The 25,272-nt window shown below is 42.8% G+C and overlaps 1 protein-coding gene across 1 annotated transcript in view; it reads right to left on the bottom strand.

Moving 5' to 3' along the window:
* LOC140907199 (palmitoyltransferase ZDHHC11-like) overlaps nucleotides 1–25,272 on the bottom strand; it is a 91,151-nt gene that overhangs the window by 42,125 nt on the left and 23,754 nt on the right. Inside the window, 1 exon segment of the mRNA XM_073332579.1 lies at nucleotides 5,529–5,750. Coding sequence (XP_073188680.1) covers nucleotides 5,529–5,750 — 222 coding nt within the window.

Below are 25,272 nucleotides of genomic sequence, written 5' to 3'. Positions count from 1 at the left end.
CATATATATAATGCATACATATATACTTCACACTCACACAGCTACATTATATATGTACACACAGATTTCCTTGCATGTTACAAAACATAGGTTTTCCAGCTATCCCACTCATTGCATGCAAAATTCTTCTCAGAATGGTACATACAGTATCCAAAAATTTTCATTTAGATAACCATAAGCTACATTAGACTATGCAGTATAGCCTGACACATCAGAAAGATAAACCCCCATGAAAAAACTGACCTACCAGGGCAGTCATAGCAACAAAACTTCCAATGATACATAAAGGCTCAGCTCCTCAGCTGAGGTAAGTCGTTGCAGGTACACATAAATCAAAAGAGATATGCTGATTTACACCAGCTGTAGATCTATCCCAAAATTCTTAGACCCTATAAGATTCTTTTTTATTTGAACATAAAGAGGGGCAAAAAGTTTGTTTTAATAAGTTTGAACTCCTCATCTGACCTACCACTTTCTTCCACAAATGCAAATAAACCAATTCAGTTTGAAGCTAAAACATTTCTTACTTCGCTGTCAAAAACTAAAAATATAAATTTTATCTTCCATTGTTTCCCAAAATTTGGCACCAATATTTGGCAGTTCTTTCATTAGAAGTCTGAAATCTTTTGTCCTAGTTTGCAATTCCTGGACCTCATCAGGAAACATAACAACATGATGACACTTAAAATCAGCCTTCTTTTAGTTTTGAACTTGTTTCTAAAACACACAAGTTTGATTCTTGTTAGTTATTAGATTGAAAAACAATTAAAGTTCTAGAAGCCACTCTGTCTATGCACCCCTCTAAAATTTCTATATATTTGGAAACAAGAAGCTTTTTCTATGATTAAGAAAGGTTCAACTTTCACATTTAAAGCTGTTAATGATATTGACAGGGCCAAAAGAGGATTATCTTGATCAACTCCTCCTTAAAGTCTAAAAGGCAAAGGTTGGCAGTGCTGTATTTATTATGCAGAGGCTCCAAACTGATGCATAGCAACATTAGCTTGAACTATTGTACTGGAGAGGGTCTTATAAAAATCTGCATATTGGTTTTCATTTGATTGTGGTCTTTAAAGAGATCTGTATGATCTCTCTCAGTTTGTTCCACAGATATGCTGTAAATTTTTTAGTTATTATCTGAAATAAAATGCATAATTTGATCAGAACAACACATTGAAAATGTGATGTCCATGTGCTTAGTGTAACCCCTTTCTCACAAGATCTAGATGAACTAACTCCAGCCAGTAGATCATCTGCACAAGAGAAAGGACTCTTTTTTAGAGGAGGAAAAACCACTTCCAGACAGTCTCTCTCACCACTGCCCAGGTCACTGGGATTTAGCAAGCAACTCCTTCCTTAGTTCTATATTACCATGAAAAGGCCTTACCTTGGGAAGTCTTTCAGAGAGGGAATGACCCCCAACTTTAGTCAAATCAAGATTAAAAAAAGCTGTCAATTTATCGAAGTAACGGGAAGGCAGAGAAGGGAAGGCAGAAATACACTTCTGTCATACTTATTAAAAGAGGAGGGGAACCTTCTCTAAATGAGAAAAAAAATTCCAAGGATTCTCAGGCTCCCCGAACAGTCATTTATTTTTCAGATCTTTCAGGAAACACCCACCTGAACCTCAGGGCAGTAGCCCTTCCTTTTCCCCAAACAAGCCTTAAAATCCACTCTCTAACATGCAAGAATATCAATTTCCTTAACAACCAACCAACCACCACCAAAAAAAAGCCCTCCATTGCTTTGTTCCAAGGACCCTCCCCCCGGCTATGACAGCACCAGCAGGACCCAGTAAGGACCGCGGCAGAGTGGACTTCAGCAAGGCTCTTATTCTTTTCAAACATGTGAACATGGTATGCAAACTGAATTTAACAGCTTTTTTTTTTTTTTTTTAAAAAGGAATTCTTATTTCCTATGAAGTAGGAAAAAACAAAAAAATCTTTGTTGTAAGATTATATTGTGTTTCCCACGTAAATCTCACTTTGACTAGTAGATGAGATACATGGCACCACTAATGCATTGTTTTCCATTATAAACACATTTGACTACACATGTATTTTATCCCTTACTGTAAGAGTTATCATGCTGTTATAAGAATACTGTATTGACATCATATCACTTCCTAGCAACAATCTGTGTTTAGTATATAAATAGTACATAAATTACTGGTGTATTGATGCTTTCCCTTTCACAACATTGTTAACTTCCACCCCCATCTCCACCCTTGCCATCTCAGTCACAGGAATTTCAAACCAGTTTCAAAATGTCCCTGTTTGGAGGTACTATAGAACTCAAGACCCCGATTCGCGATATAATGAAGAGCAAGCACTGTGTAAAGTAATCTGATTAGAAGCTGCTACATGCTACTGAAAAGCTCACTATAAAAATGCTAGCATTTTGTAAGTTTGCTATCCATTCTGAGCAGTTACTCCTGAGTTGCGTTTTGATTCTGCAATGTTCAGTCAAGGAGCACTGCAAGTGAAAAGTACACCACAGAGTTGTGCCCCAAGTCTCTTTTGCATTAGACCAGTGGGGGGACGGGGGGGGGCAATCTTTCCAGCCTGAGGATCAAACAGAAGATTTCACAAAGGTCAAGGGGGCTACAGTTGGTACTTGGGAGCAGATTTTCTTTTCTGTTCCACTCTCTTTGGAGCACGCAGGCCGTGGCTACACTTCAGAGCTCAGAGCGCTGCGGCTGCTTTGGTGCAGCTATGCTGCTGCTAGTGCGGACGCTCCAAGCCGGCGGGAGAGAGCTCCCCCATCCGGCCCCCGTGAGCGACAGGAGCTATGTCGGTGGAAGAAGCTCCCCTGCCGACATAGTGCTGTCCACACCAACACATAGGATGGTGTAATTTACATCACTGAGGGGGTGGCTTACTCACACTCCTCAGCGACATAACTTATACTGACTTAAGCTGTAGCGTGCACATAGCCTTAAGTCCCCAGCTGGGGATTTCTCAGCAGGTGTGGAAACAGCGTAGTGTGCTCCTACACCTCTCTCTCCCTACAGCCCCTGGCACAGAGGGCATCCCAGGGTCATGAGGGAACAGAGAAGGGATGGAGCACACAGCTTACTCTGCTAACATGTGAAACCTTGGCATCTCAGGGTGTCTTAGTCGGCCCTGGGACAGAAAGTCAGGGTGCAGTAACTAGCTGCTGTTTCTCAGCTTCTTTTTTCCTCCCCTTTCCCTTGGGCATTCTTGGGTGGCTGGGCCAGGGAAGGACTTTGCTAGGCACTTCCCCCAGGCTCAGGCAGAGTCAGCCAAGCGCTTATTCTGCTCTTGCTAGGGCTCCCACTACCCTGGAAGGGAGCAGCCAGAACTCCTTTCCCCTTCCTTACCTCTGACGATGGATACGACTGTGTCACGGTAAAATTAGGCAAACTTCACAGAGCAGTCATGGTAAAAATGTACAGAGTCAGGGTATGGTCATGGTGGGTCTGAAGCCTGAGCCCCGTCATGGGGGGCTGAAGCCGAAGAAGTCCCAGAGATGTGATTTGGTCACAGAATCCGTGACCAAATCACATCCTTACCCATGACACAACAGATGCTCAGAGCATTCCCAAGCTGAGACTTGTGCTAGAGCTGGCCACAATTGTCAGCCAAAAAAATCCTTTCTTTTTGGTGGAAACAAAAAAGAATGCAGATTTGGTGACAAAACATTTTGCTGGATTATTCTGGTCAATAAAGTACCCTAAAAAATCCACCACCACCCCCATCAAAGTGTTTTGTTTTGATATGTCTGTAATGAAACTGACTTTTTGGCTTTTTGACGTTTTGTTTAGAGATTTCCTTTAAAGTTAAAAAATGCCTGAAATCAAAACAAAATGTTTTGCTTCCAACTAAAAGTTTGACACACAACAAAGATTTCAGCTTTTTGATTGCTGAATATATATATATATTTGATTTTGGGCCAACCCCAAACTAACTTTTTTTAAAAAAAGGTTGGAATTGCCAGTGAACCAAAAACTATCAGAAATTGACCCATCTCTAACCTGCGCAGATCCTAGGGCTGCAGAGGAAGGAATGAGAGGCAGCACCCCTTGTGCCGCCTCCCCATAGTGACCAGGCTGATTAAAAACACTTCAGTTTAAAAGCCAGAGGGTGCTGCTCAAGGGGGACATCTTCAATTCAATCGAATGCACATTTTCTTCTTGATATGTTCACCTTCCAGGACCACCGTTTAGTATCTCAAAGGCCACACTTTCTAATCTGAATTTGTCTGGCTTCAGCTTCCAGCCATTGGTTCTTGTTATGCCTTTGTATGCTAGGTGAAAGAGTCCTTCAGTGTCCATTATTTTCTCCCTGTGAAGGTACTTATGTAATCAAGGCATCTCTCAGTCTAAGAAATTACACAGATTGAACTCTAAATCTCTCACAGTACAGTGTTTTCTGCAGCCCTCAAATAATTTTTTGGCTCCTTTTTGCACCCTCTTCAGCATCCTTATTAAAACGTGGACACTGAAACTAGACAGACTATTCTAGCATCTAAAGACCTCCCAACAGCCCTGGGTTTCATGGGACTATCCTGCTTTGACCATGGCTGGGCTTGGCTCCCCACTCCACATGTTGCAACCCACTTCCCCGCCTACTGTCTTGCAATCCTCTCCCTGTTCTCTAATTTGCTCCCTGCTCCCACCCCCACCTCCCACAGGCCTTACCCAGCCCATTTCCTCCTCGAGCCTGACACTCATTCAGAACTTTGGAGCTGAGCCCAGTCAGCCCCATAGGACAGGAGCCACCACTATAGAGTAAGTGCGGGGTGGGTTTGCTTTGCAACTCTTCCCCTTGGGCCTCCCATCCCATTCTCCCTGGGGCAGGATCTGTCCCCGTTAGCCACCGGGAATGTTGGGAGGTATGCATCTGTCTCACCAATGCCATCCATGGATGTAAAATTAGCTCCCTATTCCTACTCCGTACTCACTACTCCCCTCTTTATAAACCCAAGTATCACATTAGCCCATTATTCCTTTGCCGTAAATAGTTTTATGGTTCTTTATTTCCAATGTAAATAATTTTCCAAAAATAAAAAAAGTGATGGAACACCAAATTTCTGTGGAAGGTAGGTAACTCTGGGCTGAAGTGAGGTGTATGATTGGGAGTGTTTATCAATACACCAAAAAGAGTCCTTCAAAGCAGTAGAGAATCTATAGCTCCGCACCTGACTGCTGAGCAGCTCATAGTTTAGAACAAGGCTCACATCAATGATCTGATCCAAGCTCACTGAAGTCAATGGATAGACTCACACTGACTAATGGGCTTGGGGTCATAGCCAATATTAGCTGGCAAAGACAGATTTTATTTTTTTTTTTAAATATGGTCTTTTGCAGGAAGTGAATTTTTTATATAAGAACTACTATAACAAAACCACCCTCACTAAGTGTGGTTAAATATACAACTGGGGAAACGTACTCCACTCCTCTAATGCACTAACCCTTATTTATAGCATAAGCAGTGTATATGTAAATTTAACCCAGAACCTATGCAGAGCATGTCTTGGAAGGAGAGGAAATAAAAAAAGGATACAGCATAGGCAGCATATTTCCATCCATGGGGAAGCAAAGGTATGTAGATCCCAAACCCTACAATGGCCAGGTATGTGTAAAACAGCAGAGCAACAAACTGAAAGGTGTGGAGTGGTAAAGACCAGCCGTTCACCCTGGAATGCTGGGGTGGAGAAACCAAGTCATTTCTACTGTTCAGCTGTTCAGGTCCTGTCCGCCTTAACTTCCTGCCATAGCAGTTCATCTGCAAGAAAGCAAACAGAACTTTATATTCCCTGTTCAAAATATCTTCTGTGCTTTTCAGAGTAACAAAATAAATGCTACAATGTAAAGGGTAAGGGACGCAGACAAAAATGCTGTAGCATTCTCTCAACATTTCTCTGTTGTGCTGCAACATTTTCTTGTACAACTGAGTTTATCTTCCACCCAGTCTCGAACCGGACCCAATTTGCAAATTACATTGCACTGATCCCCTTGTTTACAATGAGCCGTATAATACTCTTGTGAAGGAGTTCACTCAACAATTTAGTCATAAACCTTTGATAAGCAAAGCAGGTAAGCTGTAGCATGGTACCGATGGTAGGTATCTTGGCTATACAGGCAAGGCTCTACAACTATTAGACAACTCCCAATCCTCATTGACACCAATATTGTATTTATATTCTGCTTAGTTTTGTTCCCTACCCTCTTTTTCACCTGCTTATTTCTTCAGCATTGCAACATATAAGTAATCCACAAATAGAAGAAATAAAAATCCACTAATATTACAAGCGTGTGTTCAATATCCCTTCCATAGTCTCTTTGGAGCATTCTAAAGCTGATGGATCTCTCAACCCAGTGTACAGGTCACATTTAAGAAAGCTTTGCTGGGAGGCGTGAGGGCATTCCTTTACATTAGATGGCACTATGGGAAACATGCAGTCACACATATGATACCATGCATGGCCTGTTGACATGTGTTGCCACCTATGTAGAACGGGTTAAGAAAAAAGTAAGGTAAAGTCCCAGTGAGTAAAACAAGCCTATATTTTTATACATTAAAACAGCTATTAAATGAAATGTCACAAAAGGAAGAAAGACATGAAGCTTCTATGATATGTATCAAATGTAGACTGAAAGGATGCTCATCCTAAAGCATGTGGTTAGGAGGCTGTTTGATTTTAATTGAAAAAAAATAAATAAATCACAGAATAAGCTACCAAGCTAAAAACATTCCTATAAAGTCTGCAATCAAGTGTCCCTAGATTCTTAAAACACACATATATAAATTTTCAATTTAAAATATTCATATGCTATGAAAAAGTTAAATACATATACTAAAACATAAACCCGTAGTGAAAGATAGGCAAATTTGCTTTTCTTTAATAACCAGCTAATAACCAAGAATGATCTCTATGCTGACAAGAGTTTTGATTTGATTAAACAGATACAAATTCACCACTACTGACATCCAACGTGACTGAGGGAGAGATAGTAACAGATTCTTTTCAAGCCTAAAAAAACCCAAACTTATCTAACCAGTATAAATAGATTAATACAAAACAAATGTAACTATCATATAAAGAGTACTCACTTCAACTATTTTTCCTTATCTTTACATCTGAAGCTTTTCTAGCTGAAGGCTGAAACCTTTCTTTGCAAAGAAAGAATCAAACCCTTTCAAACAGCATCAGGATTTCTCAATGATGGAAACAAAGTTTGTCTTACAGCATTCTGCTGCTGCTCACCAATGTACATTAGTGAATTTTGCACACAGATTTCAAATCACTGGTCTCCATTTATTTTAGGGTGTTACAGCATACAGGAAAAATCCCCATTAGCTTCAGGGAAGAAATTTTGTCTTAAAAGCAGTTTTGTCCTGGAGACTGCTAGCAAATGTCTGTTGAAGGATAATCCGGCACATTTAGAACCTGCAGTTATATAATGCTCGGCAGAACTGACATAGCTCAAGTACCAAATTCTTTGAATTATTAATAAGAGAACCTCCTCCAGGCACAAAGCTTCCCGATGCAGTGGCTGTACAACAAATACCCAATATTTTGAATACTCATCTGCCTGCCTGCCCCAAGGAGTCTTTACAGCTAGTATAAATACCTGCTGAAATTCTGTTTGAAATCTAAGATAAAAAGGCAAACACAAACCAAAGTATTTTATTCCAGAATTGTGTAATTTCACAGAAATCTTAGTAAAACTAACTGAAACCACCACACACCTCTGGAGGAACATTTACTTCCTATTCTTTTTTTGTGGTGTTTTAGCCACATGGTAAAACTTTAGGGTGTGACTCTAGAAAGTTCTAAGCTTTGGCTTAACAAATTTGACTTCAGCGGATGTATTACCATACGTTTCCATTCAAGTTATGGCATCACTAAACACTTTTGAAAAACCCCTTCCCGAAGGGCTTCTGGTACTTAGAGAACTACTCCTAGGGGATCACATCCAACTTACCGTAAACACAGTATTTCAATTGTATCTAGCTTACACAATTTAAAATGCACTGTACTAAAGGCCAGGAAGGCTTTTATTTAACTACAGCATACACACACAAATATGAATTTATCAAAAGTACACATCATGTTGTATATAATCATAACTGGTTACATTCTGCATTTAGGGCTGCCGACTTTCTACTCACACAAAACTGAACAACCTTGCCCCGCCCCTCCCAGACCCCCCTCCCTCTGTCGCTTGCTCTTCCCACCCTCACACACTCACTCATTTTCACGGGGCTGGGTCAGGGAGTTGGGGTGCGGAAGAGCGTTCAGGCTCTGGCTAGGAGTGCGGGCGCTAGGGTGGGGCCAGATATGAGGAGTTCAGGGTGCGGGAGGGGGCTCCGGGCTGAGGCAGTGGGTTGAGATGGGGGGGGGGTAAGGGCTCCGGTGGGGGGAGCTCTGGGGTGGGGCCAGGGATGAGCGGTTTGGGGTGCAGGAGGGTGCTCTGGGCTGGGACCAAGGGGTTTGGAGGACATGAGGGGCTCAGGGCCGGGGCTAGGATGCAGGAGAGGTGTGAGGGCTCTGGCTGGGGGTGCAGACTCTGGGGTGGGGCTGAGAGGGTTGGGGTGTAGGAGGGTGCTCCGGGCTGGGACCGAGGGGTTTGGAGGGTGGGAGGGGGCTCAGGGCCAGGGCAGGGATGCAGGAGGGGTGTGAGGGCTCTGGCTGGGGGTGTGGGCTCTGGGGTACAGGAGGAGGCTCCAGGCTGGGACTGAGGGGTTTGGAGGGCCGGATCAGGGGGTTGGGGCCCAGGAGGGGGTCAGGGTTGCAGGCTCTGGGCAGTGCTTACCTCAAGCAGCTCCTGGAAGCAGCGGCATGTCCCCCCTCCAGCTCCTAGGTACCATCCCTGCAACTCCCATTAGCCACTCCTAGACAATGGGAACTGTGCCGGCGATGCCTGCAGATGGGACAGTCTGCAGAGTCGCCTGGCCGCACCTCCACCTAGGAGCCGGAGGGGGAACATGCCACTGCTTCCGGGAGCCGCACGAAGCCACGCCAGGTAGAGAGCTTGCCTTAGCCCCGCTGCACCGCCGACCAGAGTTTTAACGGCCCGGTCAGTGATGCTGACTGGATCTGCCAGGGTCCCTTTGCGAGCTGGTGTTCTGGTCAAAAACTGTACACCTGGCAACCCTATCTGCATTGCTACCCAGGAATGGTTGTTTCAGTTTTGCTGCCTAGATTGACAGAACTAAACACACTTTTGATCACATGTCTGGCAAATAAGAGGACCGCAAATTTTAAGGAGCTAGTACTCTTCAGACTTGTCTGCATAGCACCTAGACTGCTGTTGGTGCTATGTAAATAATAAGCAGGGCTTGAAAACCCACCTGGCTACTCCCCGCTGGTAAACTGGGAGCTTTCCCCAGTACTCATAGGGGCCTAACCCATCATTTTCTGTACAATTTAAGCTTTCATTTAAAAATCTTACAAATGCGAAGAGTGTAAACTTATGCACTGCTGTTCCTGAGTCTGCATAAAAACCCCTGCAAATCCTCTGCTGCAGGTCAGAGCTTTTGCCAAACAGCCGCAGATCAGAACACTTTATATTAATGGTAAATATAAGCTGTGATTCTTTGCTGTTATTCAGAAACATGTGGGCAGCAGTGAGTGTGTCAAAAAATCACGTCAGTTTCAAATTGCTGCTGCATCTGGCAGGGAAAAACTATGAGTAGAAGCACCACATGCAGGTACTGGAGTTATTTACAGGGGAGAAATTCCCCTAAATGCAAAGGCTGTAGGACTGATAAAGTATCAGACATCTTTTCCTCACACCTCCCAGTCACAGCAGCAATGAAACTCTGTGGAGAAATGTAATTTGGGTGAAAAGCAGAAGGAGAAGTGAGAAAAAAAAATCCATTCTTCCTTCCAGAAGCTAGAGAGGGGCGGGGCTTCAAGTGTGTCAGAAATCTACTAGTCAGCAGCTCATATGAAAGACGAAGCTTACAAGCAAGATCTAGACTGCACAAAAATAGAGGCATGCAAAAGATTAATAAGCGATTATAAGTTATAAACCCTCCTTCCTAACAGAAAAAAAAAAGAAAAAAAAAGAGTGAGGAGTCCCTCCCCAACTATTATTTATTGCCACTTAATTCTAACAAAGCACTCAACATTGTACAAGACAAAAGTGAACACTGACAGAAGTAAGAGACAAGAGTAGTCTGATGAAATCAGAGCTGGTTGAGAAAAATTCAAAACTGTGATGAAAAAAGCAGGTAAAAATGTTTATATTTCATCCCAGCCAGCATTTTCGTAAAGCTCAGCTCCATCAGAGACACTTAGAAAGAAGGGGCTGGTCTAGACTGAAAACTTACTTTTGCATAGCTATGTCTCACAGTGGTGTGAAACGTCCAAACCCTGAGAGATGTAGCTCAGCTGACCTAACCCCGGTGTAGACAGTGCTAGGTCAGGGAAGAATTCTTCTGTTGACCTAGTTATCATCCCCTTGCAAGGAGGCAGATTAACTAGAGCAATGGGAGAACTCCTCCTAGCACAACAGTGTCTACACTGAAGCACTACTGCAGTGCAGCTATGGCATTGTAGTGTTTTATGTGTAGACATATCTTAAGTCTACACGTAGTACAAAACTTTGGAGAATGAGGCAAAGGGGGATAACAAGGATAGCTGGGCTCAGCATTGCTCATCTCCAGAGCTCAAAAATCATGGGACTTCTCCCCCACAAATGTAATTTAAAGCAATACTTATTCTGTGTTCTTTGGGCAGGACTTTTGACTTTTGAACGCATGATGGAAAAGTCCTCCTGACATCCTGCTCCCCATTCCTGTGCACACAGGTGCCAGGGTAAAACCTTAACCTGAAACCATCAGAAAACGCTCACAAAAATGGGGTTGGAGGCCACTTCCTCCAGAGAAGGATTTCATTACCTCTAACCACTGGCATATCATCCTTTCGGTATCTGACCCTGTACATCCTCATCATCCCCTCCAACATCAGTATGCTCCCCTTCATCCAGGGGAAACTCCAGTCCAGTCCTATCCTCTCTCGAGGCAGGCTCCACCTACCTGCCTGCAATAGGCAGGAGAAAAGCATAGGCGTCTCCTCCTTGGTGATCCCACCACCGCTACACAAAGGTTTCTCTCTGCCATTTGAAGAACGGACACAAAATAAATATTTTTCTTTACATCCTCTCAGCCCCATTCACCAAGGGCATCCAGGCTGCAGTGGGAACAGTCTCCAATCTGTCTAAGTTAACAGGACCTGAGGCTAGGCAGGTATGGGTTCCAGCTTGCAAAAAGAAATCGAACAAATGCTGCCTTGGCACAGAGCAGGAAAAGAGAGAGACTTTCCCCAGAGTGCTGCCTGCTCAGCTAGTTGGACAGAGGTCTCTGGTGGCCACTGTATGAATGGTAACAGCTCAGCTAAAATTCTTCAGCTGCCTTCAGTTTCTATCATGAGAAGCATAGAGAGGTTCCAAAACTGTGATGCTCAGAGTATCATTCCAAGGGCTCGCAACGCTTCAAGATCCACAGCCTTGTGTTTTCCAGAGAAAAGGCCAGATCACCTGCCAATATCACATGTAAGTGCAAGTATCACAGAACGGATGGGGCTCAGACTGCTGACCTTATTAACATGGAAATTTCCCATACCCAGCCAAATATTCCTGCAGGAAGAATCTAGAGCAGTAGTTCTCAGCAATTTTTGGCTCATGACCCATTTGTAAACTTTGATGCCCTTTTGCGATCCAATAAATAGCTTCAATGCAAGAAAACATCTGGTTTACTAAATATTTACTACCCACACTATATAATACACAGTAATGTAATAAGTACTCAGTAAGTACACCGTGCATACCATACTGGCTGCTCCTGCCCTGCAGGGCTGGCGTGGCTCGGCTCCCCACCTCAGCTGAGGCGCTGCAACCCCAGAGGTGGCAGTACCACACAGCATTGGCCTGGTGGGCAGATTTGTGAGAGTTGTGCTGTGGCCTGGGGGTCACTGCACCACTCACTCTAATTCTGGCCCTGCCGGCTTCCCCCTCTCCCCGTCGTCATTATGGAGGCACTGTGACCGTGCACCAGGATGCAATGCACAGAGCGTCAAGCTGAGCTCAGCCAGCCCAGCGGAGCCACTGCTGTGGAGTGAGTGCAGGGTGGGATCTGCAACCTCGCACCTCCCAGGGCCTAGTCCCCTCCAGGGGAAACACACACCCGGGCTCCCAAGTGACCCTTTGACACATTCTCATGACCCAATTTTGGGTCTCAACCCACATGTCGATACTCTGATTTAGAGGACCTGATCCAGCCAGCCTACATAGGTCTGTCTAAGAACGGAACCATCTCCACCTCCTCCCATGGAGGATTATTCTAAGAGCAATGAAGAGGGGAACAAGGCCAGTGAGTTTGAAGATGTCCTTCACATAACTTCCGACCGCAAATCTATCTTCCTTCCACCTAACCAAATGATATCCCTCTTCCAGTGCACTCAGTATCCTCAAATTGCTCCTCAAAACCAAAACAAACTTTTAATATTGATTTCCATCACTAACTTACACTCCCGAGTTGAGAGTCATCAGTGACAAGATATTTAACTCTTCACACCTTTCCCTTCCTTTATTTATCATCTTCATTGTCTAAAGTTGTTTGATGTAGATTGTAAGTGCCTCAAGGACAAGACCATTTAGTTTTGGATTTGGGGTTGTTGTTTTTTCAAGTCTTTGTAAAGGTCCATACAAGGTTAGTGTGAGAGCCAGTGTGGTCTAGTGGACAGGGCTCTGGACTGGGAACAAAGAAATGTGTTCCATTCTAAGCTGTTCCACTGACCTGCTGTGTGAAACTGGGCAAATCACTTCATATCTGTTTGTTTCCTCTCCCACCTTTTGTCCAAGCTCTGTGGGGCAGGAACTGTCTCTCACTATGTGTTAGTACAATAACTAGCACAATGGGACCCTAATTTCCATTAGGTCAGTAGGTGTGACTGTAATATAAATACACAGCACTATTCTATCCATGCAAACTATTCACAGTAATAAACAAATGTGCACACGAGCACGCACGTGTAGTTGATTATAGATTTTCAATATAATCAGTAATGGCACATTCATTCTCTTATCCGCAAGTCAAAGACACAGAGAGGGAGAAATCACTACCCCTGTATTACAGGCAAATCTCACAAACACTTACTTAAGTGTGACCCAGATTCCTCATAGATCTAAACGTTATATGCAGGGCTGGTAGCGCCACCTATTGTTAAGGTTGCCTGCCACTTCCCATTACAAGACCTTGTTTGCAGTTACTTACAACTTTGCCAAACTTTAACTGTTTGGGCTGAAATTTTCCATGCCAGGTGCCCACCGCAGGCTGAATTTTTTGGGCTTTCAATGCCTCCCTTCTGGACTCTCGCAATATGGAGGAGGAAGCTGCCCAATTCAAATGCAGAGGGGACAAAAGTCACCAGAGGGGAAAGGTGGGAGCAGGGGAGTATACTGGGAGAAGGAGCCTGGGAGGAGGGAGACATCTTGACAAGGTGCCAGGATGCAGTGGGAGAACTGGGATTGGCTGGGCAAAAAGTCAGGCAGCAGGGGAAGGGACGAATGGGAGTGGAGAAGACCGGGCCTGGGACTACTCCTTGCCCAGCCAGAACAGATCTGTGGAGCCCGAAAGCTTGTCTCTCTCACCAACAGAAGTCGGTGAAATAAAAGGTATTACCTCACCCACCTCGTCTCTCTAATCTACTATTGCTGTCAGATACTCTTTTACTTTACAGAGCAGAGGTTGGAACGGTTGATCTAAGTGTTCCAACCGTGCTAATGACCCATGTGGGTGTCAGTTATGCCACATGATGAAACTTCTGTCTTTTCAGTTTCAGAAAACCAGGAAAATACAAAAACTGTGTTATAAGAACTTTATTTAGGTTGCTAAGTCAAACATTCAAAAGTTAGGAATTGCCTGAATTAAGGTTGCCTGTGCACAGATGATTTCATGATTAAGGCAGCTGACTGCTGCCTTGGGGAATTGGATTATATCTCTGCTTCTGCCAGCTGGTTCACACAAGTTGACAATCAAATCACTAGTTTTCCACAAGTACGTTTAAGTGACCACCAGAGGCCAAAACAAATAAGTAGTCACTAATTGTATGTTCCCCAGTTTCTGTGAGCCTGGCTTGAGTGGCGACTAGTGACTTTTTTTTAACGGTGAGGCACAAATCACAAAATAGTTATTTCCACCCCCAGCCAATGTATAATTTAATAGCTATGAAAAGCTTATCTTCTTTACAGTGAAGCAGCAGCAGGTGGACCTGGGAGCTGGAGCTGCCACTGTTGGCTCCTGTGCACGTGTACAGGGCCCATCCCATGGGGAGTGGGCTGGGGATGCACAGGGTGCAGGCCCCATCCCCACCCCCTGACAACTCCCTGCCACAAGGGAGTAACTGCCACCATCCTTCTGTGACCTCACCAAGCCATGATTACCACAGCAATGCCTGATCAAGTGATTCCTGGGCATGGTAAATTGCCATAGTTACAAGATAGCTCCATGAAGCACTATTAGCTATACCAAGATTTGAGCCTCATGCAGAACTACATTCTTTGAACTTTCTGGCATTGTGTTTGGCTGCTGGAGAAGGCGATTTGTGACATTTAAAATCAAATCACAACAGAGGAGACTGGCTTACACACGTGTCTCCTATCAAAAAGTAAGGCATGACAAAAATAAAAATAAAGCTTGTCCATAAAAAGAATCTAAAAGACTTTTACTAAAGCAGAAACAAGTGATTTTTCTGTATCACACCTAACTGCCCAAACAAGCATTGCTCTTTGCACACCTTGACAAGCACGCAAAGAAAAAAAAATTTCACACCTCAGGGTAATCTGGAATTCACCTAAAATTAGTCTGATGACCATTTAAGTATCAACATTAGCACATATTTCACCAACAGTTTTAGCAAAAACAGCCAGAGACAGCACCAAAATGGATTGGATGATGAGCATCACACCAACTTCATTTGTCACATTAGCTGGATGCAATTTAATACAAAAGAATTTAAAACAATGTGTCTATGGCAAAGAGTATTAGTATAGGACCATAAAGGTGCTCATTACATAAATACTAATCAAGAAAACATTAGTTGTAGAAGGTTATTTTTTTGGTTAGTTTTGTTTTTTTACACAGAGGGTATTGAAAGGAGGGGTGTTGCTTTTCTTTTGGTTCTTCCTTTCAAATATGTACGATACAATCTGTGTTCTTTGATCAATAAATTAGGAGGGGTTGTTAGAGAGTAGACAAAATTCTTAAGGGCACAGAAAAGACAGATGCTGTAAAATTGCTTCATTTAACTAAAGAGATCAGGATTAACTTGAGGTAAGGAAGGATGAAATACTAAGTGCTTGTCTACACAGGGAAGTTACTGCAAAATAAACTAGGGTCTGAACTGAAAGCGCACTAGCTATTCAACACCTGCTTTCTGTGTGGACTCTTTTTCAGCACTGAAAGTCATTTCCAAAGTGGATTAAACTAAATTGCGAAGTGTCCATATGAGTAGCTAGTGCAGAATAGCTATTCCAGGCTATTTTCCCTGTATAAACAAGCCCTTAATTTAAACAGAATGTCTTCACATACAGGCTAACATGGAAATCAGTGCAATGTGAAAACAGTTTATAGAAGCAGTTTAAATGCAGTTTTAGAAAGAGAACTGTACCTGCAACTACAAAGTAGTATTTATATTTCAATTCCACATTTAGTGCATCTCTTTTCCATGCGATTTACAAACGATACACACAAAGATCTATGTAAAGTCCTGCTTGATAGTTCCTTAGTCTAAACTGTAATAAAATTTAAAAAAAAGAAAAAGGATTTTTATGTAGTTTTTACTATTGGAGAGTATTTTTTATTTATTGTTGTAATATGGCAAATAGTTCTAATGGAAAAATGACTGAAAACCAAATGATCTGTTCAGAGGCCAGAGAAGAATCACACATTGATAAACTAGATACTAAAACTGCAGCTCTGTAGATAACTTCTATGCAGAGCTCTGAGTAAGTCAATCTTCATGTTAGTTAGCTTCAAGCTTTCCTGGAAGAGTTCACTATTTGAGAGAAATTTTAGCTGAAATCAAGTTGGTTTCTTGTTAGACTTCGTGCTGTTCTACATTCAACAATAAATGAACAGACTGTTTCATTCACCCAGTCACTGCATCAACCCATCCCATCCCCAATAGTTTGTAGCTGAAAAGAATTGTAAGAATGGTTTAGGGTTAAATGTTTACAAAAAAGAAAATATGGAGGGAGGTTCATTTTGGAAGGAACGCACAATCTTTGTTCCAAATATTTCAGTATGTTGCAGTAAACTTTTAATGCACATAGAGGGCCTGATTTTCAGCCCCAATCAGAGATGTGCATGGGCCTGTTTTGCACATGCACTACTGTATGGGTTTTTGCAATCTGTATGCGCACAAAGAGTGGCACATCTAGGCACGTGCACATAAATCAGGGATTACAAGGAATTATTTTGGGGATGTTCTATGGCCTGTGTTATATGCAGGAAGGCAGACTAGCTGATCACAGCGGTCATTTTTAGCCTGAGATTTTATGAAGTTGCTTAGAGCCATAGTTAATGCAAATAGGTAAGAATGCAAGATAAGTGCAAATTTTAGAGTGAAACATCAGGCCTAGAGTGGATGAAGGAGTTATACCCTCTCTCTCTTCAGCTTTAGAAATCATGACGACTTTTAGATTATTCCTATTGCCACAAACAGTTTTAGTCTGTTCTTGGAAGCATGTCCTTTATAATTTGTTTTTTAGGTGTGTGCCTTTTATACATTAAGAGATTGTCTACATGGAAAATGTATGTAAATTTACACCACACCAGCACGTGCCACACACTAAATGGCCATAACTTTTAGTGCACAGTAGTGGGGTCCTCATGGCCAATTAGCGTGTGGCATACCTCAACTTGCCATGCAATAAATCTCACTGTAGCCAACCCTTAGTTATTGCAATTCCATTGCCAAGACCAAGTGAGTTCTACTATGACTTCTTCATTGCACACCCTTCATGCAGCTACATCTCAGGTTCTTGACTTGTTTCCTTTCAACCCTACCTGCAAACAGATAAAACAGTCAGATAATTTCAAGATTGTCATGCCTGAATTCTACTTAACTATACTAAAAGTTGTTTCAAATCAGTTGCATCTCAGTATAGTTATAAAAAAGTCTTCCAGAGATGTAATCAGTAGATTCATTTGCAAAAAACTGTTTCTAAATGTTAGTCTGCAATAGTATGACATATCTGATTATACATCTTGTTTATATGAAGTTTATTAAAGAAAAAAATTGAACCTGTTTGTCACAGATTAGACGGTCTCTTTGCTTTATCTACATCCTGATTAAAGCAACAGTACTCTGTGGCAGATGCCATTCCCAGGAGTGGATTTGGGCCATACTTGTTATGCTTCTGTACTACAGAAGCATACAGTAGTTCAGATGTAAAGCACTGAGACACTTATGATCAGTTTACTAGTTTATTCATATCCTTTACTCTACAGCAAACTAAGATTGCACCCCCGTGACATCAGCAGCTGCATTCACATTTCATTTCCTGCCAATAATAATCTGTCTGTACCTTGTGATTACAGCATTAGTAAACCTCTAGCATTATGTACTGTAAATTGTTCTTTCCAGTAAGCTGTCCTAGGAGTGAAATCCTGAAAATTAAGCTATCACCTTTTGAACAAATGCACATCATTCCATATACTCTTTTGATAATTTCCATTATATCCAGCAGAGCTGTGTCAGGAGCAATATGTAATTTTGTCAGGGGTTAACCGTGTCAAGAGAAACTTTAATGGATTTAAAAAACACTTTATAAACTAGACTGGAAAACTCAGAACAGCAGCCACACACTGGATACAGGACTCAATTTGAAAATATACTCTTTAAAACTTGGTCTTCTACGCACTGGATCATTAAGTGGGGACTGTTGCTAAGAGGGGGCACTACTCCCCAGCTATTTCTCCCTCCCCCCACCATAGAAATAAGAAGTGTTCCAGATTTTCCCCAATTCCTTGGCACGATTACACTAGAAACATAAGTTGACCTATGTCAAGTCGACTTACAGCCACCGTAGCAATTATCCCAGTGGTTCATATCCACACTACCCTTCCTCTGTTGATGGTGCGGATCCTCACCACGAGAGCTTCCACCAATTTAAGAGGGGCAGTGTGGGGGATTGAGAGCCTGGGCTTTCAGCTCCACAAGCAGCTCCCTCCTGGGAGTGCCTCAGACTTGGGCTCCCAGCGGGGAGCTCCGTGCCCAAGCTGCATTGGGAAGCCATGAGCCAGGGGGTGAGGGCAGCCAGGCTTCCCAGGAGGAGCCTCTAGGCAGCAGCCTGGCTGGCAGTGGGAAGCTGGGCAGGCACAGCCCAGCTTGAAGAGAGGAGCCCAGACAGCTGGTCTGGGAGTCAGGGGTAGCCATGCTCTGAGCACAGGCGCCAACTTTCCTTGGCGCCGGTGGGTGCTCGCGTCCCCACGTCCCCTCCGTCCCCGCCTCAACTCCACCCCCTCCCTGCCCCTATTGGACCCCTCCCCAAATCCCCACCTCGGCCCTGCCTCTTCCCTGAGCGTGCTGCGTTCCTCCTCCTCCCCCCTCTCTCCCAGCGCTTGCCTCGCGAAACAACAGTTACAGGGCGCAAGCGCTGGGACGGATGGAGGAGAAGCAGGACACGGCGACGTGCTCAGGGAAGGAGGTGGAGCGGAGGCGAGCTGGGGCAGGGGGGCGGGGTGGGGAGGTGCCAGTGGGTGCAGAGCACCCATGGAGTTGGCGTCTATGGCTTTGAGAGGAGCAGACGCAGCCTGGCTGGGAATGGGGAGCCCAGGGACAGCTGGGTTCTAGCTAGAGCACTCCACCCACCCTGGTGACAGCCCAGCTTTCTTGTCAATTTCACAGCTCCGCGAAACTGACAAGAATGACAGCCAACAGCCGATGTGCGTAATGCAGCATCTACACAGACACTGCGTCACCCTAAGTATACCAACATACTCCTTAACACCTTTCGTGCAGCTGGAGTTATTACATCGGTGTAGTTGGGCACTTACATCGGTGGGAGCAAGGCTATAGTGTGTACATTAACATAATTAGGTCGACGTAAGCAGCAGATATAATTTGAGAGCACAAGTCTCTATGCATAGTTTTTCATGGGCTTGAAGTGAACGTGCCGTATGAAGACCAGCACCTGCAAAGACTCATAGAAATGAGATGGACTGGTTACCTGAAAATCTTAGAAATAATCCTCAATAATTTGGAAGAGATTCAGAGTATTTGTCAAACTTTGTGAATGGATACAACAATCTATCCACTGAAGCATGAGGGCTGTTGAAAAGAATTTGGATGATTTGCCAACTTTCCTTAGCTGAGATTATAAAAACAGTTTTGAAAGTTTTTGCTCCAATGAACAATTACCTTCAAAAGGAATGGATGCACCTTGCTAAAAGGAGTTGAATCGATTACTGGTGCCTCTGAAGAACTTCAAATATCTCTTAAAAAAAAATTTGTTTTCTTCATAGATTTCATCCAAGCACATGGTTTTGAAAGATCCATGTGACGAAGCATCAACATTAAGATGTGCCACTGAAAGAGCCAAAGCACTGCGCCCAAATTTTCAAGAATCCATAGTCACTAGCCACTTACAGGATTCCAAAATGTAAATTAGCATTAGTGGTCCAAGATTAATCATAAATTGATTGATCAAACCAGGGTGAATTCCAAAGGAGATTTTTGGAGAAGAACTCCAAGTTATACAAAAGCTTGTCAGCAATCTATTCCTCCACCTCTCCAGGCTTCTTGAAATTGGAACACTGCATGCTTTGATTGACTTACTTGGATTGGATATTGAGAAGATGAAAGTTAAAATGACTGTATTTAAACCAATGATAAGTAAGAGAAATTGAAAAGAATCCGAAGACATTCTAGATCAGTGGTGGACAACCTGCAGAGAAGTGCTGGCAGCCGCTTCCCGGCCAATGGGAGCTGTGGGAATGGCGAACCACAGCTACTGGGAGCTGCAGGCGGCCGTGCCTGCGGATGGTCAATGTAAACAAACTGTCTTGTGGCCCACCAGCAGATTACCCTGATGGGCCACATGTGGACCGCGGGTCGCAGGTTGCCCACCACTGTTCTAGATGCTGCCATGGAAAAGAGTCTTTCCAATTTGTTTCTGAAATGTCAATTGCGGTCTTGTTGTTTGGTGCATTAACAGCAGCTTGTGAGATTTCCTTTTCTTGTTTGAAAATAATTTTACCTCACCAAAGGATGAGCATGACCCATGAAAGTAAGAGGAAACAAATTCTCCTGTCATACAAAAGTGACTTCAAAACTGAACCTAGATATATCTTTGAAGAAGAATTCAGATGCCATTATCCAAGACAACTTCAAGTTTCTACGAACAATCTTTACATAACACAGCAATTTCATATTAAGATCTATACTTTTATATTTCTGAAGCTTTGAATTTTTTGAATGCTTGAATATGTTACACTTAATGATAACAAATATGTAACTTATTTTTCCTGATTTCACAACCATAACATTTTTAGAGAGGCTTCTGGATGACACTGTTTTTCACTAACTACATGAACTTCTGAAGGCAAGCACAACTGCCCCTCTTGTAATGCAGTCTAACCCACCTGCTTTGCCCCATGTCGATGTCATAGCTACAGGGCTTTCAGCAATATCTTTTAAAAGGTTGCAATCCAAGAATATGCATTAGGGCAGAAAATATGAATTAGTAATCATTTATTCATTTTATTCAGATCTACTGAGAAAGTGTGATTATTTTGACACATTCACAATTTGAGCTACACTGGACCATTAGCCCTTTTAGACACTTTGTTAAGATGCAGAAACAGAAGCAGAAAACTGATTATATTCATACACTGCAAAGTAGTTATTTTCAGTATTATTTTTGTTTCCCACAGGGTTTATTATTCATGTAGCCATAAGCACACAGGGCAGTTATTAATACTTATTCTGCAATACCTAAATATCCTGTTTACTCCGTGATGCTCATAATCAAGCTGTCTCACTATGAAGAAATATCTAAAAAGCAGAACATGTCATTTTCAGCTTCCCTTTATCATAAACACTTGCATTTACAGATCTGAAAGTCCTGGATTCTGGACTCCAATTTTCATGTTACAGAGAAACTGTTCGACTATCCCTCCTCCCCCATTCTTATGGTAGATTTCATGACAATACTTGCATAGCTTCTTAAGGTGGTCTCAAATGTGATCTCAGAAACAGATCTTCCCTCCAGTCATTCTTTCTCTCTTTCACTAACTTCAGAGTCTGCCTCAACCTTTTTAAACATATTCCTAAAATCCAGTGAGATCAAACCATACACTGGTCTGTCTGCCTCTTTTTTGCCACACTTTGTCACGTTTCTTTCATTGGATCTTGCACAACAATCTGCCTCAATTAAGTTCAAAAGCACTCAAAATGACCTTGCGGAGCCTGTCTGGTAACCTACACAGCAGTCTGGTATAGCTGTGCAGAAAATCTAGCTAGTCGTCTTCGCTGTTCCCCGAGCAATAAAAGGTGGAAAAGAACACGTTACGTGGCCCAGCAGCAACCAATTGAACTAATTAAGAAGTAGGCTCTACCCTTTCCCTGGCTCCTCTCTTGATGTTATTAGATGAAGTAACAGAAGGGAGTTGACAGGAAGGTGGCCATGACGTAAGGCAAGGATTGAAGCCTGTATAAAAAGTGGCAGAGTAACAGCCGTGTTAGTCTGTATTCGGAAAAAGAAAAGGAGTACTTGTGGCACCTTAGAGACTAACCAATTTATTTGAGCATAAGCTTTCGTGAGCTATAGCATCCGATGAAGTGAGCTGTAGCTCACGAAAGCTTATGCTCAAATAAATTGGTTAGTCTCTAAGGTGCCACAAGTACTCCTTTTCTCTTTTTATACGTTACCTGTTTTATGTTGATCCTCTCCAGATTGCTGAACTTCACTTGAAAACAAGTAACAAAAGGCCAACTCCCAAAGAATCCATCCACAATTTACACTAGCCATGTCGTATGTCGAGACAGGATCTTGTAAACTTAGTTTGTACTATAGATTCCAGTGCAGTGTAGACATGTTCAATGAAGCTAATAATTAAATATGAAGACTTGACTGAATGCAGTCATTAATAAATTCTCAGTAACCTGTACCCTATATTGGAAACAAAAACTATAGAACCTGTATCTTACCTAATTAGAATTAGGGTAAAGTGAACAACAACAACAATCAACCAGAAACTTTTGTTTCCCCCAAGTGTAACAGAAAACAGGAACAGGTTGTGAAACAAAACCAGCACTAGGACAGAACAGAGACAACAAGAGCAAAGCTTACTCCAGGTACTATACACTGACTTGACATTTGACTTTACTTCCTCTCCTTCTACAGCATAGGAGTTAGACTAGCTTTTTCTTCCAAGTGCAAGGAACATGAAAATTGAGGGTGCCACATACAAGCCACTCACATGTGGGTGCTCTTCATTCAACAGTGTGAGAAGCGTGGCTGCACACCATGATTCTTCAAACACCATTTTGTAAAGTGAAACTGCAGGAAGCTTTTCACATCACTTCTAAAGTTCTTAAGAAATCACTTCAGCATAGCAAAAGCCAAAACAAACAAAAAACCCCAAACCCCCAACACACTCTACTTTGAGCAGTCACCAAACCACAACCTCCCAAATGTTTTTTGGAAAATTCCAACTCTACTCTTGGGCCAGCATTAGCTAGTATAATTAGTTAAACTTGTAATGATGAAATAAAATGAACCCTGCCACAAAGGCATGCTACCCTTTTGTACTTTGCTGGAAAAGGATACTATATACAGTAGAACCTCAGAGTCATGAACACCTCAGGAACGGAGGTTGTTCGTAACTCTGAAATATTGATAACTCTGAACAAAATGTTATGCTTGTTCTTTCTAAAGTTTAGAGCTGAACATTGACTTAATACAGCTTTGAAACTTCACTATGAAGAAGAAAAATGCTGCTTTTAACCATCTTAATTTTAATAAAACAAAACACAGAAACAGTTTCCTTACCTTGCCATTTAAAAAACAAAACAAAACCACTTTCCCTTTATTTTTCGAATAGTTTTAAAACACAATACTGTACTGTATTTGCTTTTTTTTTTTTTTTTTTGGTTTGTTTCTACTGCTGCCTGATTGCGTACTTCCAGTTCCAAACGAGGTGTGTGGTTGACTGGTCAGTTCGTAAATCTGATGTTTGTAACCCTGAGGTTCTACTGTGTTCAGGACACTGTCCAATACAGGAAACAACAGAGATTATGACGGAACAAAAGCGCCTCTCAAAAGACATCAAACCTAATAAATATGAACTTTGACCATTATATTGTCTGTGGAAGACATTTCAGCAAGAATGAAAAAATGTGGTATACGATTATACTGAATTAGAGTGTCTAGCAACTTTCTATGAATTTGTGGATGTCCATTTGAGGCAATAAAAATAGCTGCCTGCCAGACAAACTTAGAAAATGGAGTATATGAAAATCCCTTAATCCCACTTGTTATATTCTTATATATAGCTGATATAAGCAAGTATAGCAGGTATTAAGGCTCAACAGAATGGAGTTAAATAAAGCTAGTAATGAGACTGCCCTGACCATTCACGCGTAGCCTTTAGTCTCGCTCACCTAATTGAAGTAAGGGTAGCCATACCATGCCATGCTACCCTTACTTCTGCACTGCTGCTGGTGGCAGCTCTGCCTTCAGAGCTGGGCTCCCAGCCAGCAGCCACCACTCTCTGGCCGCCCCAGTATCAAAAAAAAGCATTCATGAGGAAATAACTAAAGAGGTCTATCATCATACATTAGTAGGGCCCTACCAATTTCACAGTCATAGGATTTTAAAAATAATACATTTCATGATTTCAGATATTAAAATCTGAAATTTCACAGTGTTGTAACAGTAGGGGTCCTGACCCAAAAAGGAGTTGGGGGGTGGGGGTCACAAGGTTATTGTATGGTGGGGGTGTGGTACGGCAACCCTTATATCTGCCCTGTTGCTGGCGACGGTGCTGTCTTCAGAGTGGGACGGCCAGAGAGTGGTGGCTGCTGGCTGGGAGCCCAGCTCTGAAGGCAGAGCTGCCACCAGCAGCAGTGCAGAAGTAAGGGTAGCATGGCATGGTATGGCTACCCTTACTTCTGTGCTGCTGCCTTCAGAGCTGGGCCCTTGGTCAGCAGCTGCCACGCTCTGGCTGCCCATGGTATGGTATTGCCACACTTACTTCGATGTTGCTGCTGGTGGGACGCTGCCTTCAGGTCTGGGAGCCTAGCAGAGAACGGCGGCTGTTGGCCAGCTGCCCAGCTCTGAAGGCAGTGCAAAAGTAAGGGTAGCAATACTGTGATCCCCCTAAAATAATCTTGCAACCCCCCTGCAACTCCCTTTTGGGTCAGGACCCCCAATTTGAAAAAGACTGATCGCTCCCGTGAAATCTGTATAGTATAGGGTAAAAGCACATAAGAGATCAGATTTCACGGGATAAGACTCAATTTCATGGTCCGTGACACGTTTTTCATGGCCATGAAATTTGTATGGCGCTGTACATTACTAATATCCACAATAGCCTGGGCAATCCACCAGAACAATAACAACAGAGTCACATGTAGAATCATGAGAGATAGTAGATGGGATCTGCTCTGGGATGGACAACTCCAGGATTTTTCATTCAAAAAAAAAAAAGTGTTTTATTTTATTACTTAAACAGCCTGCCTGCAAGCATTAAGTTAGTGGTCTCAACATAAGCTCCACCTACCAGGAGTTGAGTCTCAGTTTCCAATAAAGCAGAAAGTCAGGGGAGGAGACTTTGGCTCTGCGGCCTGAGCATGCATCAACTCTTCTCCCTCAGGATCAAATCTGTTGTCATTTTTGGAGCCTCCACACTTGCAGCCCCATTTACTTCCATCACCTGATGACAGAGTCCCTCTGCTACAGGACTCATTGTAGTACAAATCTCTACCAGCATGCAAAGAGTTATACCCTACGAAAACCATCCCCCATTCCCAATTAAGCAGGCAGCTTGTCCTCAGAGAAGTCCTATCCTGGCAAGAAGAGAAAGTGCTTAGCCAAGAGAAGACTAAGGAGAGACACCCACCACAGTTTCACAAGCCTACAGGTAAGTAAAATGGGGTGGGATGTGGAGAAAAGGAACTTTGAAAGGTAAGAGTCCTATGCAAAATGTCTCACTTATTCGGGGAAGAAAGAGGGAGGTCTTCACCTAATCACAGACCACTTCATTCTTGGGGACCACAAAACAATAG

Source organism: Lepidochelys kempii, chromosome 2, assembly GCF_965140265.1.
Source record: "Lepidochelys kempii isolate rLepKem1 chromosome 2, rLepKem1.hap2, whole genome shotgun sequence".
NCBI lineage: Eukaryota > Metazoa > Chordata > Testudines > Cheloniidae > Lepidochelys > Lepidochelys kempii.
Note: the sequence above shows the minus strand (reverse complement) of the source record. Positions and strands in the feature narration are given on the sequence as shown.